The sequence below is a fragment of the Anarhichas minor genome, unplaced genomic scaffold, assembly GCF_050575085.1.
Source record: "Anarhichas minor isolate MPS153535 unplaced genomic scaffold, ASM5057508v1 ptg000004l, whole genome shotgun sequence".
NCBI classification, from domain to species: Eukaryota; Metazoa; Chordata; class Actinopteri; order Perciformes; family Anarhichadidae; genus Anarhichas; species Anarhichas minor.
Genome location: NW_027466450.1, coordinates 13308421 through 13323606, shown reverse-complemented (window position 1 = coordinate 13323606; position 15186 = coordinate 13308421). Strand labels below are relative to the sequence as shown.

General features: G+C 41.9%; 1 protein-coding gene across 5 annotated transcripts; it reads left to right on the top strand.

Moving 5' to 3' along the window:
• Positions 1-7912: 7912 nt before the first annotated feature.
• On the top strand, positions 7913-14138 carry tmem177 (transmembrane protein 177). 5 transcript variants are annotated; one of them, XM_076109752.1, is made up of 4 exons: positions 11807-11849; positions 12398-12483; positions 12561-12825; positions 13133-14138. In XM_076109752.1, the coding sequence occupies exons 3-4, from the start codon at positions 12625-12627 to the stop codon at positions 13862-13864; spliced, it is 933 nt and encodes a 310-aa protein (XP_075965867.1). In that variant the 5' UTR covers positions 11807-11849; positions 12398-12483; positions 12561-12624; the 3' UTR covers positions 13865-14138. The 5 variants fall into 5 exon arrangements, with proteins under 5 accessions (XP_075965853.1, XP_075965846.1, XP_075965859.1 ...); XM_076109738.1 differs by lacking the exon at positions 13133-14138 and having other exon boundaries at positions 7913-11849; positions 12561-12615; XM_076109760.1 differs by lacking the exon at positions 12398-12483 and having other exon boundaries at positions 11714-11849.
• The last annotated feature ends 1048 nt before the right edge of the window (positions 14139-15186 follow it).

The window sequence follows — 15186 nt, the reverse complement described above, 5'->3', positions numbered from 1 at the left end:
TTTTAATCAAATATTTTGTTCTCTCTCTGTCTCTGTTTGTCTGGTTATCTTTCGTTTGCATACATTTTATTTATGTGGACGTAGGTTTATCGCATGCATGAATGTATACATGCACATATAGATGTGCATGTATACATTCATGCACCATTTTCATTCCCTGACATCACAAGAATAGGAATCGATAAGTTAAGCAAGGATGCAGCCTTAAGGATGCACTAAAAAGACTAATATGTGTGAGAAAGCAATAGGTCTTTTTTCACAACAGACATTTTGACTTGTCATATTCGGAAAAGCACAGGTGTTACTACATAACATCAACGCTGGCTCTGTTCTAATCGAGTGTCCCACTAAGTCGTAGTGACAGTGATCCAGCAGGCACAGAAGGACCCTGAAACTGAAGCAGCTAAATGGAATCCAGCCATCATTACTTTACGCCTGTGATTTTCCTAGTCTGGCGTTCAAGAAAAAGGCCGATAGGCAATGCGAATTCATCACATGTGATGAATACAAATTTATGTTTATCATATGCAAAAAAAAATTTGTGTCTTAAAAAATTCCCATGTCGGCCTATATAGTAATTCTTTCTTCTTTTAGAAGTGATTAAATTAATCTGAAATAAACACATTAGATTTATACGAAATGTAGAATGAATTGCATGTGAAAATGACAACCCCACATATAAGATCATATGTTAAGCACATGTGGCTTTTAGAGAGGCACATTCGTTCATCAGAACGAATAAATTGGAGACCTTTTCACACAAGTATCTCATTGTTGCAAAATCATAGCTCGTAATTGTGACTCATGATTATGAGAAAAGATCTCATAATTACAAGTTTCCTTGCTGTAATGATTTATTTTCTCTTACATAGTGAGATACATCTTGTAATCGTGAGAACGAGTACACAAGTCTTATTTACAGGAGAACATCTCCATTTTTTTTTCTCACATAGGCACATGTGTCATTTTAGCATTTTACGTGTAAAAACAGGAATTTCACATGTTTTTTGGAGATAAAAGGCAATCATTTAACATAGAGTCAATGAATCAACTAAGAAATAAGGATAAGATGACAATGCACCCTTGGTTTGTTTTAGCTAGAGGTCAAAGAGACAGATAAGTGTGTGATCAATCAAGAACAAAAAGGGAGGTGTGTGTGTGTGTGTGTGTGTGTGTGTGTGTGTGTGTGTGTGTGTGTGTGTGTGTGTGTGTGTGTGTGTGTGTGTGTGTGTGTGTTTGATACAAAATGATTGAGAGCAAAAGGGCTTGGTGATACTGAGAATAGATTAGGGTAGATCCCGTAGACTACAATTAAATTTTGGTTAGCAGTAAATCTGCATGTACCGGGCTGCATTCCAACAGATCTGTGAAGAAGGAATAAAGAAGGTCATGAAGTATTGATTGTTGTACAGATTAAAAGCTGATGATAAATCACTGCCGAGCAATCAGGTTCCTTTTACTTCATAACTTACTCAGTAACAGGTCGACAGCTCCGAGGCCTGCTGGTCCCAAGGTCAAACAGAGGCTGCCTTCTGACTGACTTATTCATTTGTCACACTGGCAAGTAGCTAAAGCACTGCTTCCCAGAAAGCTTTGTTCGCAAGCATGATGAGTACATTCTGGATTTCAGCTCAAAGCCACAGAGGGCCGGATGCAAACGCTCACGCTAAGGAATGCTGATATCTCATGAGATGTGATATATTATTTAAAGAGAGATTTGACTTAGTGTAGTTAATAAGTGCACACATGCTCAGAAAGAAAGAAATCACACACACGCACACATTTTCCACATTACCGGCAAGACTGTTTATGATGTAGCAGTCCATTAACGGTAAGAGGTGCGTGCGTGTGTGTGCGCGTGTGTGTGTGTGTGTGAGAGTGTGTGCGTGTGTGTGAGAGAGAGGGGGTGAAAGATGTGAATAATTCAATTCAAATGCGGAAGAGGGAGCTTGCTATGAGTTTTACCTCTGTAAATATCCAGACATTAGGCGTTTAGAACTCACGTTACAGTAAGTGATACAGGAGATGAAGTGCTCCCTCATCTCTGTGGGTTTGTCCAGTATTTCCGGGAAAACCTTCTTTTATTTAATAGCGTTAGCAAATACTCACATGTATCCATACTCTGTAATTCTTTCCATACTTTTTGTGTGGCCTTAACATGTCTTTCTCTTGATTCTCTTGCACACACAAAAAAACAGATTTGGCAAGACAGAAACAAATAAACGAGGTTACATTTTGATCCACAATAATAGTGTTAAAGATTAGGGTACTGTCCAGTAGTTAAAGCTGCACATGCACCAACTCAGACTGACCTAAAAGTACAGTAGCATCCCTCTAGCATATAGCCTCACTATTCGTAATGACGATTCAACACTTTTCGTTATCTGAATGGTTTGAAAGAAGTATTGTAGTGCTGCTGCTGGCGACTCTGTGAGGTTGTACTTCTGCACTTTGAGCTAAAGGCTAATGTCAGCATACTAACACTCACAATGACATTGTCAATATGATGATGTCAAGATGGAACTGTTTGCCATGTTCACTGTCTTAAATAACCGCATTAGCGTGCTAACATTTGCTAATTAGCAAATCAAAAAAAAGTAAAGGGATCACCAAAGGGGAGGGGAGGGGAGGGGAAGTGGATGGGTCCAGCAACCACAGGACTTTCAACCATGAGGCCGATGTTCAACACCCCGTTTCTCAAAGTGTTGTTGTAGTTTAGTTGCCTGAACCTAACGTTTGTGACGGTTTTCCTGAATCTAATTAAGAGGCTTTGTTGCCTAAACCTAACTGTACACAGTTAAAGATGTAAAGATCCTGCTCCCTACTGTACTGTGCCAATGTGACATTATTATCAGAATCTAATTTGACATTTTTAAACTATATTCTTCAGGTATGGGTATGGGAGAGATTGTAAATCAAAGGTAAACAGGATGGAAACAGTTTTTAACAACTCACCAATGACTCATTTGTTTCTCCTGTACGTCCATCTGGGATCCCAAAGCTTGCTCCGTTTGACGTAAGAACATATTGATTTCTGCTTTGGAAGACTTGTAAGAAGCAATCAAGAGGTGGTGAATTGATTGACTGGGTTACTGATTTATTCATCCATTGAGAGGTCACTCCACTGGATTGGACGACAAGTTGATGGGATCTTAATTTGAGAATTGATTACTTTGTGTCTCCTGCGTAAGTCCTCATTTTTGTTCTCCAGATGCTGCAGGCGTTTGGAGGGCAGGGTCAGTTAGGGTGAGCCTTTCTATTGGGCCACTGTCCATGAACACAATAATAATACATCAAATAATTCGTTCAAAATTGTTATTCTCGGGAATATTTTTGTAGCATTCTTACAAATCCTTAAGGGACATCAAAAAGCCCACAGTGTTCATAATGTCCACGTTGAAAAGTGGAATCGACATTCAGTGTCAAGGGTCATTTAGCAGCAGTGACTTATGTGTGTTTGTCAGTACTGATGCACTGACACTGAATCCAATGCTCAACAATGTGCAGCAAACAGCCTCCTTTAACTCTACGTACAGGACGCTGCCCTCCAAAACATCCGACTATTTCGCCATTAGACTTCAACACATGGACACACCAACATGTCGCGCAAGGCTGTTTTAAAATGCCACGGACCAAAGAGTACCGGTGCAAGAGGTCAGCTTTTAATAAAATATTTGGTAGCTTTATATCCAGCATGCATTGTGTGGAAGGCAGAGAGGAACATTTGAAAATGCTTCCAGTCCATCACAGGACTGACATATCTCTGACACATGACTGTCATGAGCACCCAATACTCCCCTGTAGTTGTACACATTTTTATTTGTGATACAGCTAAGAATGGAATAGAATATAATAGAATAGAATAGAATAGAATAGGGGGTTTTATCTGTCTCTTTCCCTTCAGAAACACACATATTGCACACACACACACACACACACACACACACACACACACACACACACACACACTTCCATCGCCTCTTGCCTGTTTCCATGGCAACAGTAGTGAGCTGTTTCTTCACTTGAATCACACGGTCTGACTTGATCACAATACATATGCACACACACATGCGTGCACTCACATACACTGCAAAGTGATGAATTGTTCTTTTTTTACCCTAAAATGACCGTGTGTCTATAGGCCGCATCACTACATGTACACGGTTGTAGTATTAGTGATGCATCATCACTCTACAGGTGTTATGTAGACGACCATATGGATCTAGTCTTTACTGTGGAAGGCTCCAACTTGCATAGTTTCCCTTTTCCAGATTGTGCAGAATTCATTTTTTATGTGATGAAAGTATAAATATTTTTGCATGTTAAATGATGAGCATCAGTTTTTAATATTTGTATTTTAATGAAGAGAAACACTGCAGGTTGCAGTAAACTGAGCTTTTTGTTAAAAATGGATAACAAGGCGAACCCGATTACTTTAATGCAAATTTGTATAATCCCAGATTCCAATGGGGGAGCGTTATTGCCTTTTATCTTCCCTGCAGATGTTCTTTGTTATACTGTTGTACAATACTATACGTTATACTATATTATACCTTTCACCTCATACTATATCTCATATCCCAAACTACAGTATCATAATTTACAGTTTTACACTATATTGTGTTAATACGTTACAGTGATTTTTGTATCATTATTCCCACTATTGTCATTTTAACCACATTACCGTTACTTTACTTTGTAATTTCTGTCTCTAAATGCTCTCGTGTTGTGCTACTTTGTTTTATTTTGGTGAGGCATACCTCTCACTATATATTTATTTTACTCTCTCTATTTATCTGTATGGCTGTCCTTGTGTGTCCACAACTGGGAACTGAATATCCCCGCTGGGGATCAATAAAGTTTGATCTTATGTAGACTTTTTATTGAGAATTTGTCGATGAAGCAAAAATGAATTGCCTAAATAAATAAAATAAAATAAATAAAAACACTGGCATTCAAAAATGGGTCTGAGTGATCACTTGATCACAGTCAGTGGGTTTAATAAACGTAAAAAAGTACACCCACTCCTAATGTGCTGAATGTGTTGCTGGGCTGTAATCTACAAGTACACACACGTTCTCTTAAAAGGGTGTTAGGTCACCCGACCCCATCACACCTCCAGCTCAAAACCAGCACCATACTAATTTGGCATTAGAATACCAACGTTGATCCACGGCCCCATGTCGATGAGTTACTGCACAACTTTCACTTCCTCCTCTACCACGACACCACCACCATGTGTGCAGCCAGTCAGCACATTGAAATCCGCTGTTTTGTACCTGGTTCCACCTTTCATTTGCATCCTATGCATAAGCACCAAGCTCAGCTACACCATTACAATTGCACAGCAGCTCACGGGCATGTATGCACGTCTCAGAGCTCCTCAGAGGAAACATACATCGTTACAGATGAGCAGCAACCACACATACGTGCTCGCCCCCTTCCCCTTTTTTCTAATTTGCATGGGATTGCGTGCATGTTTGACTTGATCTAGAGAAACGTGGCGCTTTGAACATATGCATGTGTGCAACAACACACAGTAATTGCAGTAGTCTCTTATAAAATACCAATAGGGCTGTAATGAACCGTTCCCATGTATTCATCACACCCACAGATGACAGCAGCAGCTCGAGAAAAAGGTGTGAGGGAGACCGGCTTTAATGTTATTCTGGTGAGTTCCACCTGATTTGTTCTTCATTTTTCTGTTAGAATAATTCAGTTTGTTTTCTACCAATTGATACTCATGGATGGACTACTGAACGAGCCTTCAGAGCACAGGCCCAGGGCCCCAGTGTCAACCCCACCCGGCATTCACCTGCAAAATGTCACTTGAAGAGACGTATGACAACCACAAAGAGACTCAAAATGACAGCAAAGACATATAAAACAACAGAAAAGTGATGACAAATAACTACAAAAAGGGGCAAAACAACCCCAAAGAGACAAAAACCACAAAAGATGTCTGATGACAACACATATACACAAAACAACAATAAAAAGAGGGGTTTCATTATTTTCTATTCTCCTCTATCACAAAATGTATGATTTTATTTGATGTTTATGGGAGAAGAAGGGAATATTTTGATTCAATTTGATGTATAGCCACATTCTTGCCTGGCTTCCACATATGAAAAAAATAAGATAAATAAAGACCATGCTGGGTGAACCATAGTCTAAACTATTTTTTTTCATCTTGGAGAGATTTACCATATATTGACAAATGCATAACATAATTTGCAAAGTTGTACTCCCCCACACTAGAAACAGAGCTACAAAACAATACATTCAGATATTTGTTTGTAGAATATTCAGTTGGTTTTACACTTTCCTCAGATCAGTTCCTTGTTCAGGAACATCAGGGGAGGGAAGAATAATCCCAACCCTCCATCCTGGATTTCCTGATAAAAAGCACATTCACACTTGCACCCGTCTCCGCAAATGTTCACTCCATCCCTCAGTCACTTCAACTGAATCCTGTTTGGCCAACAAAGTCAAGTATGCGTTTCCTGCTTGAAAGTTAACCTTTGTTCAACTGTGACCTGAAAAAAGGGTGTTTTGATGCATCTCACATTTGAAAATTGAGAAGTAAAATCTTGCATTGTGCCATTACCATGTTTTTTTTTACAGTATTAAACGAGGAGAGTGCATTATTGCTCTCATAAACAGTTTACATGTCATGGTTTTATTATTTTCATTAATTTCATTGGATGAAAGGAAACTGATGATGTTGAGAGGAACAACAGAAAAACGTCATGCAGCACAAATGCATGACTGAGCAAAGCTTTGAATAGTTGCAGCAAGATCCTCTTCCTGTCCTTCTTGAAGTGAAACTAACCTGTTACTTCAAATAGTTTGTTCAATATCAATGTAAAGCAGTTGCAGCTAATGGGAACTCTTGGGCATTCAGACTGTAGTGGAGAATCGATGCTCCGGTGCTGAATGTTACAGTGAAGACTGTCACAAAGAGTAATTCTCCTCTCCTTAATATACAGGATTCAGAGCACCCACCCTTCAGTTCCCCCTCAGGTAAACACTGTTAGCTCCGTCAGCACTTAGTGCTGTTAACGCTGTTAGCGGCGACCCGCCGGCTCAGCTGTCGCCATGTTGAGAGCTGTTGAGAGGCATTAGAAATGCTCCCAAGGGCAACACTTTATTTTCTAATAAACCTACAGGAGGAAACATGAGCACAAAGAAGAAGACAGATAAATAGAGTACTTTATTAATCCCAGAGGGAAACTGCAGCCATGACATAAGGTCCCCTAACTAGTTAGATAAGAGGAGAAAAGCTGAAACTGAACACTAACAGTTGGGACCATAGCTAATATATAATAATAGCACCTTGTGTATAGTGCAAGGCCACTGTCTCTGTATGGCAAGGTGCTGCTTTGGAGTTTCATTTCAGATGAGATAAAATAACTATAGAGTGGAATTATACTATGCACAGATAATAATATGCAGGTAGCCTATATTGAGAAGAAAACTCCACAAATGCACAAGGAGACTGCAAAGTACACACAAATGGTGGACGTTTAATATTTTGTAGACCTATTCTGTATTTACATATTTATCAATGGCAGGATGAGCACTTTTATATCACTGGTTCAGCAGAGGTCAAAGCAGCTCAAGTTGTCGAAAGCCGGGTGAACTCGAGCTACATATGTCATCAACTAAATGGCAAACAGCAATGTGTCTATTTTCACGACAGCCAATGGGATTATAAGACTCGCTTCCCGGTGGATAAAAAGAGATGCTGGATAAAACCATAGACTGTAGGTTAAAACACATCAGGTAAGAAATAAATTATCATTGATTAATCCTAATGTTTCTTATTGTGCCGCCATCATGACACAGTTGATAAAAAAATTTCAAAGTTAGCTAGCAACTGCTGTAATTGCTGTGTTGGTGACGTAGTTGTGCGAGACAAGAGATGTAGTTCACTGATCGGTTTCACACAAAACTAATGACACTACGACAGATCAAAGACAAACTGTGACTTTATTGTGTCGCAAGATTACCGTTTAAATTGACAAACATCATATGTGTGTTTCACGGCAATGTTCAAACGGGATGAAAAAAGTATTTGGTCCAATCTCAATCTCCACACTCACAGACTCACAGAGATTGAGGCGCGCTCACGCAAAGTCCGTGAGGGTTTAGTGCTGTCCCACTGTCAAATCAACAAGTGTTTTGGGGGCTCTCTCGCAGACTGTGACGGCTCCCTGATTGGGTCATGGCTATCAGAGCCAGGTCCCGACACAGACATTTTGAACCCTTTCTGTAAGTCAGCATTTCTGCAGACTTTGCCCTAGGGAATTACCCACAATTCAAAGCAATGTGATGTTAAACACTGTTTTACCAGTGGAAGCATGAAGACGTAAAAAAAAAAAAAAGGTAAACAAAGAGGACGACACTGTGTTCAGCCTGGCGAATAAAATGTAGTCAGAGGATCAAAGATCATTTTGTCGGTTTCATGGTAACGTGATATGTTGTCTCCTTCTTATTTGAAGCCCTCACTCTCCCACTCAGCCATTCACCAGGTGACGTCAGTAAATCCCTGAGGGTTCAGGGTTTAAGTCCTTAAGGGGGACATTGGGATTGGGCCATTTCTTTATCAAAATAAGATCCCGTGGGACACCGGAAGGGGCGTGACTTCACCTCACTTTATATCCTCGAGGTTGTGTTTACTGCAGCAAACTTCAGGTGTGTCACGCGGAGTCTTAACAAAACTAAAGTGAAGGAAAAAAGCGACAAAAAGAAGAGCATGGCTCCAGCTTGGTCTGCGCCCAGGGATGAGCTCTCCTGTCCGATTTGCCACGATATCTTCAGAGACCCGATTCTTCTCCGCTGCAGCCACAGCTTCTGCAACGTGTGCGTGCAGAAATGGTGGGGGACGAAACTGAATCGCCCGTGTCCCGTTTGCAACACGGTGTCTTTCACCAAAGTGCCGCCTCGCAACCTCGTGCTGAAGAACCTGTGCGAGGCCTTTCGGCTGGAGGTGGAATCCGGGCTCGTGTGCCGCCTGCACGCGGAGCCGCTCAAGCTCTTCTGCCTGGACCACCGGGCGCCCGTCTGCGTCGTCTGCAGAGACTCGAGACTGCACACGAACCACCGTTTTACCCCCGTGGACGAAGCCGCGGAGTCGTACAGAGACGATCTGCGGGAATACGTGGGCCAGTCACGGGAGAAAGTGAAACTCTTTACTGACGTGAAACTTGAGTTGGAAAAATTGGATGATGCCATTCATAGTAAAGCTTGGGGCACAGAGATGATCATAATACAAGAGTTCAGCGTGCTTCAGGACTTTCTAAATCTGGAAAAAGAGCTCAGGATCCACGCACTGAAGGAAGAAGAGACGCGTAAAAGACACGTGATCAAGGATAAGATTGCAGGTCTGACCGGTGAGGTAATCGCCCTGGAAAGCACCATCAAAACCATAGAGGACGGGCTGAGAGATGACGACACGTCACTCCTCCTTAACGTCAACGCTTTAACGAGAGCAGCTGAGCGCCCCCTGCCGGACGACCCGGAGCGGGTCACGGTGGCCCGGATCGACGTGGCCAAACACCTGGGGAACATGACCTTCAACGTGTGGTGCAAGATGAAACAGATCGTGTCGTACACCCCTGTGATCCTGAACCCCGACACTGCCCACCCAGAGCTGCTGCTGTCTGAAGGTTTGACCAGGGCGAGGTGTAGACCACAACCGCCTCTCGATGCGACCCCGGAGAGGATTGAGGGCCACCGCAGCGTCCTGGGCTCTGAGGGCTTCACCTCGGGGAGCCACTGCTGGGATGTGGAGGTTGGGAGCAACCGCGTGTGGGCTCTGGGGGTCATGGCACCGGATGCCCAGAAGACGGGAAACATCACCTCTGGGTTGTGGATGGTGAGGTTCTGTAAAGGTAAATTGTCTGCGTTCTCCCCGTCATGCCAAGTGTCTGTCCTCCCACTGAAGAAACCCCTTAAGAGGGTCAGAGTGCAGCTGGACTGGGACAGAGGGACGCTGTCCGTCCTCGATCGAGACACTAACGCACCCATTCATACCTTCACGCACACGTTCACCGACAGGCTGTTCCCGTACATCAACACCTGGGATACCCACCCAATGAAGATACTGCCAGCGGATCTCACCGTGACGCTAACACGGCCGGTGGACAATCACCAGATCAAAGCGGTTTGGTGAGGAACCTGCTCGCCACCCAGCTGTCAAAAGAAAGAGGAGACTATCACTCAATGTTTACATTTGTTTTTCTTATTTATCTCAAGCCAGGGAACTTGTTGTTTTGTCTCTGTGGGGATCACTACTGAAGCACAAAAGTATGGGGATAGTCAAATTAATGAAGATTGTGAAAACTGAACACAACCTAAATGTACACCTGCAAATACATGTGGGTCTAGAATGAAGCAGTGCTGGGAACATTGAGTTATATACATTGTATGTTTATAGATTTGTGTAATGTAAAATATACAAAAACAAACTGAAATTGTTACGCAAAACTTCGAAAAATACAAGTGGTCTTAACAATGATCACGCTTGTGTGCTGGGGCCTTTTCCAGCCACATAGTAGTAGGGCTTTGCTCCATTTTCAAGTTGCGTATTTGGCAACTTTGTTGCTGTTTTTGTGTTTGTATTTTTCTTCATCTTGCACTTTGTTACGGTAGCATCAGGGCGGTGGCGTGGTGGTCACATACTGCTGCGTTCAACAGTGAAGTTTTGATTGTTCGCATCTTTTGTTTTTGCATTTATCTGCCACATGTTTGGAGTGCCTTGTTGTAGCTAATTGCCATTCATCTGTAAAAAGAGAACAGATTTACTCCTATTTATTTTTTATTATTTTTTTTTTTTATCAAACAAGAGATAGTTTTTTTTCTCTAGGTGGGGTCATCACTGCCGATAAATACAGTATATGCAACATGGGCACAACAGAATGTACACATGGAAATGATATACATGTAGGCCTAGATTGCAGCGGTATTGGGAACAATTAATGATGGAAATGTGTATGTTCAGAGATGTGTGCAATTTAAAATGTACTGAAAACTGCAGTGTCAGTAACTGAGAATGTTCTGCAAAACTGCATGAATACGAGTGGTCTTAAATATGATCATGATTGTGAACTGACCTTTTCTCCCTAACCAAACGGTCACAGGGAGTGACTCAAATTTGAATTTAGTTGTGTTTTGTGTTTGTATTTTTCTTAGTCTTGCACTTTGTTACGGTACCATCAGGGCGGCGGTACCGTGGTGGTCACATATTGTTCTATTGAACAGTTACTTTTTCATTTATCTGCCACACTGTTAAAGTGCCTTTTGTTATAAACACTGCCTTTATATGCAATTTTGTAAGTCTATAAAAGGATTACACGTTTTTTGTTTTTTTTATAAACTAAAACAATAAAACACTTTGAAACTCTGAAAAAGATGTGTGAATTTATAATACATTTCATCAGGATGTGTGAAGGTCGACAGCTTAACAGGTAAAATCTGCTATTGCTCTATAACAAATCATTGCAGACATCTTTCCAGTGATTATTAATCATACATCCATCATTGATCTGTGGTTTAAATGGAAAGCTCTTAGCCTGGCTAAGTACGGTTCATGTTGTACAACTCAGTCGCTCTGTATTTAGTTTCTGTGTTATATTATTACATCTCAGGAACGCTGCCATTTGTATTAATATTCTGTGCTCCTAAATTCAACATGCTCTCTTTCTGAATACAGCTGCTCTTCTAAAGCTTCTGTCGTAAAACTGTCGCGCAGCATCGTGACGACAGCTGATCGCTTTACGGACAGGCGATGACTTTCTGTCACGTAAGAACTACAGTTGTCCTTGCAAGGACGTGGAGAGCATGTGAGTGTTATTTAAATGGGTCTTTTTGTGCTATAAAGATAATTCCTGTTGTTTTTAGCCCCAATGTGTTCGCACTCAGTGAGCTAACCGCTAAACCGGTTGGAGCATTTCCTTATTATCGGGTCAGTTAGCTACGGTTGCTTTACAATGTAGCGTTGGATAATGTGGAGTAAACTAAATAAACTTTATAAACCCGGTGTGTCAGTTTGCAGCAGTAGAGCTGGTTAACGGAACTTTTCGGGGCATTTTAGGGCTGTTTTCTGGTGTTTTTAGCGACGTTAAATGCCTACATACAGCGATTTATTGGTATAAAATAGACGTAAACTATTATTAAATATTTTAATATAAATATTTATTATGTATTGTTTATTATTATATTATATATCAATTATTTATACATATTTATTATTTATCAATAGTATTATGTATTAAAATATAAATGATTTAATTTTTATTTTATTGTAAAATGTAATTATAAATAACAAAATAAATGTAATAAAATTGTGTAATAAAAACAATGACCAGGGACTGTCATGTACACCTGTTAGCTGAAGCCATCTGGATATACTGCGTGATGAAGATGTTACAGAGGCCGAGTGGTTAAAGAGAAGATTCCTTCAACAGGACGACAAAGGTTCAAATCCCCGCCTCAAGTGTCCTCGAGAGAGACACTTAACACACTCTACCTAACCTTTTCTGCCTCCTTCACAGATGCCTCCCGTTGAAGCCTGTGGCGCCCGACGGACACAAAATCAATCAAAAACAAAGACGTGACATGGCGTCTCGCTTCCTCAAGTACACCGTGCTTCTTCAGAAGTACAGGACTCCGCTGCTTGTGACGAGCTGCGGCGGGGTCTTCGCGGCCAACATGTTCTACCACGTTTTCCCCGACGTCACCTACCGTCAGCTCTATCAGGCCTGGTCCAAAGGAGAACCGGTCACGCTGTCTGAAAAGCTCGAGGAGGTTTTCCAGCAGGTAGTGTTGTCCAATCGACCTCCATGGTTACATTTAATAACAGTCGTTTAGCTAAAATAGATTTGTACATTTGCTTGCAAGATGGTTCAGATGAGATAAAAGACCCAAAGGACATTATACCTAGAAATGATTGTAAACCGTTAAAAAGCTGTGTATTCTAGCAATAACGGTTATGACGTCAGGGTTGCTGGCATTGTATGGATGCACAACCTTTTCTCAATAGCTGAAGTCAGAAGAATAGTCAAATTCAATAAATCACAGCACTCACAAAACAATAAAATCCAAATTCCCATGTTGTCATTTGTAGGTGTTGAAGGACGGTGGTTTCAGCTCACCCAAGAACTTCTCTGCCTTCGCCTCCTTTGGGTTTCATCCGGTTGGTGCTGGTGTCCCTTGGCTTTCTACCGGGGCCCAAATTGGCATCCCGGCGAACTTTAACAGCACGCCCGAGGACCCGAGCGGAATCACCAACCGCAACATCTTCATCAACGGCAAAATGGTGGACTGGAGCAGTGATACCGGCTCGGCTCTACAGGAGGCCCTGGTGTTTTCCCTTGATGCGCAGAAGTTCGCCATAGCACGGGAAGCGGCCCGCTTGCAGTCCGGAGGACCTGTAATGAGTGCTGCTGTGGCCCCGGTCTGCCTGGGTGGGGTCTGGGTGTACAGCGTGCTCATGAAGCAGTTGTTCGGGATCCACGCAGGGCCTCCGCTGCTTCGCGGCGGTGTGAACATTGTGGCGCTGGGGCTCGGAGCCGTGTCCTACTTCCTCACCTCGGATGCCGTCAGCCAGTGGATCGACTACAACTCAGACCGCCGTGCGGCGGGGGTGTCCCGTGATTACGCCAAAGGAGGGGTGGAGTTTTACGACAAGATTCTGTCCAGAAACAAGACACTGCGCTCCCTGATGGGGCAGAAGGGAGAAGAGATGTACGCTTTGAGTGGCAACTTGTTTCCCGCTCACCTCCTTCAGCTGAAACACACATCATACACATCTAGGAGGGAAGGCATCCTCACTCTGATGAGAGAGGAAAAAGCTTGAGAAGAAGTGGGACTGTTAAAAGACTGTAAAAAGATAGAGTAGGAGTGTTCCTGAGCTTTGTTTTGAAGCAAAAAATCCTGGCCATAAGAATTTCTTATGTCATCCCACGTGTGCTGAATGCTATTTTGTGCGTTTTATGAATCCTGAAGTAGAACAATACAAATGACAAGACTTAGATTTAGTGACCAGCATGACTGGTGACTTATTTATCCAACTAAAGACATGATTTAGTTGATTTCTCAATGTAAAAAAAAATAAACATTTTTGAAACCTATTTCGGAGTATGTGATAAAATATATGTTGTTGAGTAGAAGTGAGTGACCAGTCTTTGTCTCGCAGAATAAGATGCCCCATCAGGGACAATTAGAACCTGTTCGGAATGATCAGCGTTGCAAAACACTTTGTTTAATTACATTTTCAATCTTTACCCTGTGGACTGATCTAAATATAGACGCATATGATTAATAGATTTGTAGACAGACATACAGGAACTTTTTACATCATTGTCCTCAGGTAGACCGTGCCGTAGAAGTACACACTAAGTGGAATCTACAACACGCTGTGTTTTCCTTCAATGGCTCAATGGAATCGCAGCAAAAAGGCACATGTTCAGATAAAATCTGGATTTATTAAGCACTCAGACGGCAGAACTGGTGGAGTGGAGGGACTGTTCTTCATCAGGACAGCTTGGGTTCAGTGTTCGCTGACAGCAAGTCAGACTGCCCTTGAGCAAGATGCAGAATTTGTTCCATATCCACGATAATGCAGCAGATTGTGGGCTTTGACACCCTGCACCCTTCTTCAAGAAATGCTCATTATGTGAGCTAAACATATATTTTTTTGTTTCCAAAATAACCCCCTTGTAGTATTATATTGACAACACAGTGGGAAAAAAACATCAATGAATACATAGCTGATAAGAAATGTTAAAAAGGTGAGGGCTCTGAGTGGTTTCTTTAGGTCTCCATCTATTCCCCGACTATAAAGTGGCTTTTGGGATATGCATATCAACAACACTGGGCTTATTGTCTCGCTCTCACTACTCCGCTTCATCTGCTCACTTCATTGTATGCCAAACAGAGTTACTGTACAATGGCCCATTGTTAGTTGTATTGTAGGCTGTTTCTTTTTCAAGCCACTTGAGGTCAGTACAGCCCACATCACCGCTCTCACAACGCGTTACTCTCCTTCCTTTGTGGTGTCTCATGAATGACAGGGCTGCACATTCATTTGGTTTGAATGGACAGGCTTGGACTTGAAGTGAATGAGAACAAGAAAGAAAGGGTTGAATGTCACTTTCATTATTACATTAATTTGAAAAG

Coding starts and splice junctions, on each gene's coding strand:
- tmem177 (XM_076109731.1), top strand. CDS start 8,762: ATGGCTCCAGCTTGGTCTGCGCCCAGGGATGAGCTCTCCTGTCCGATT.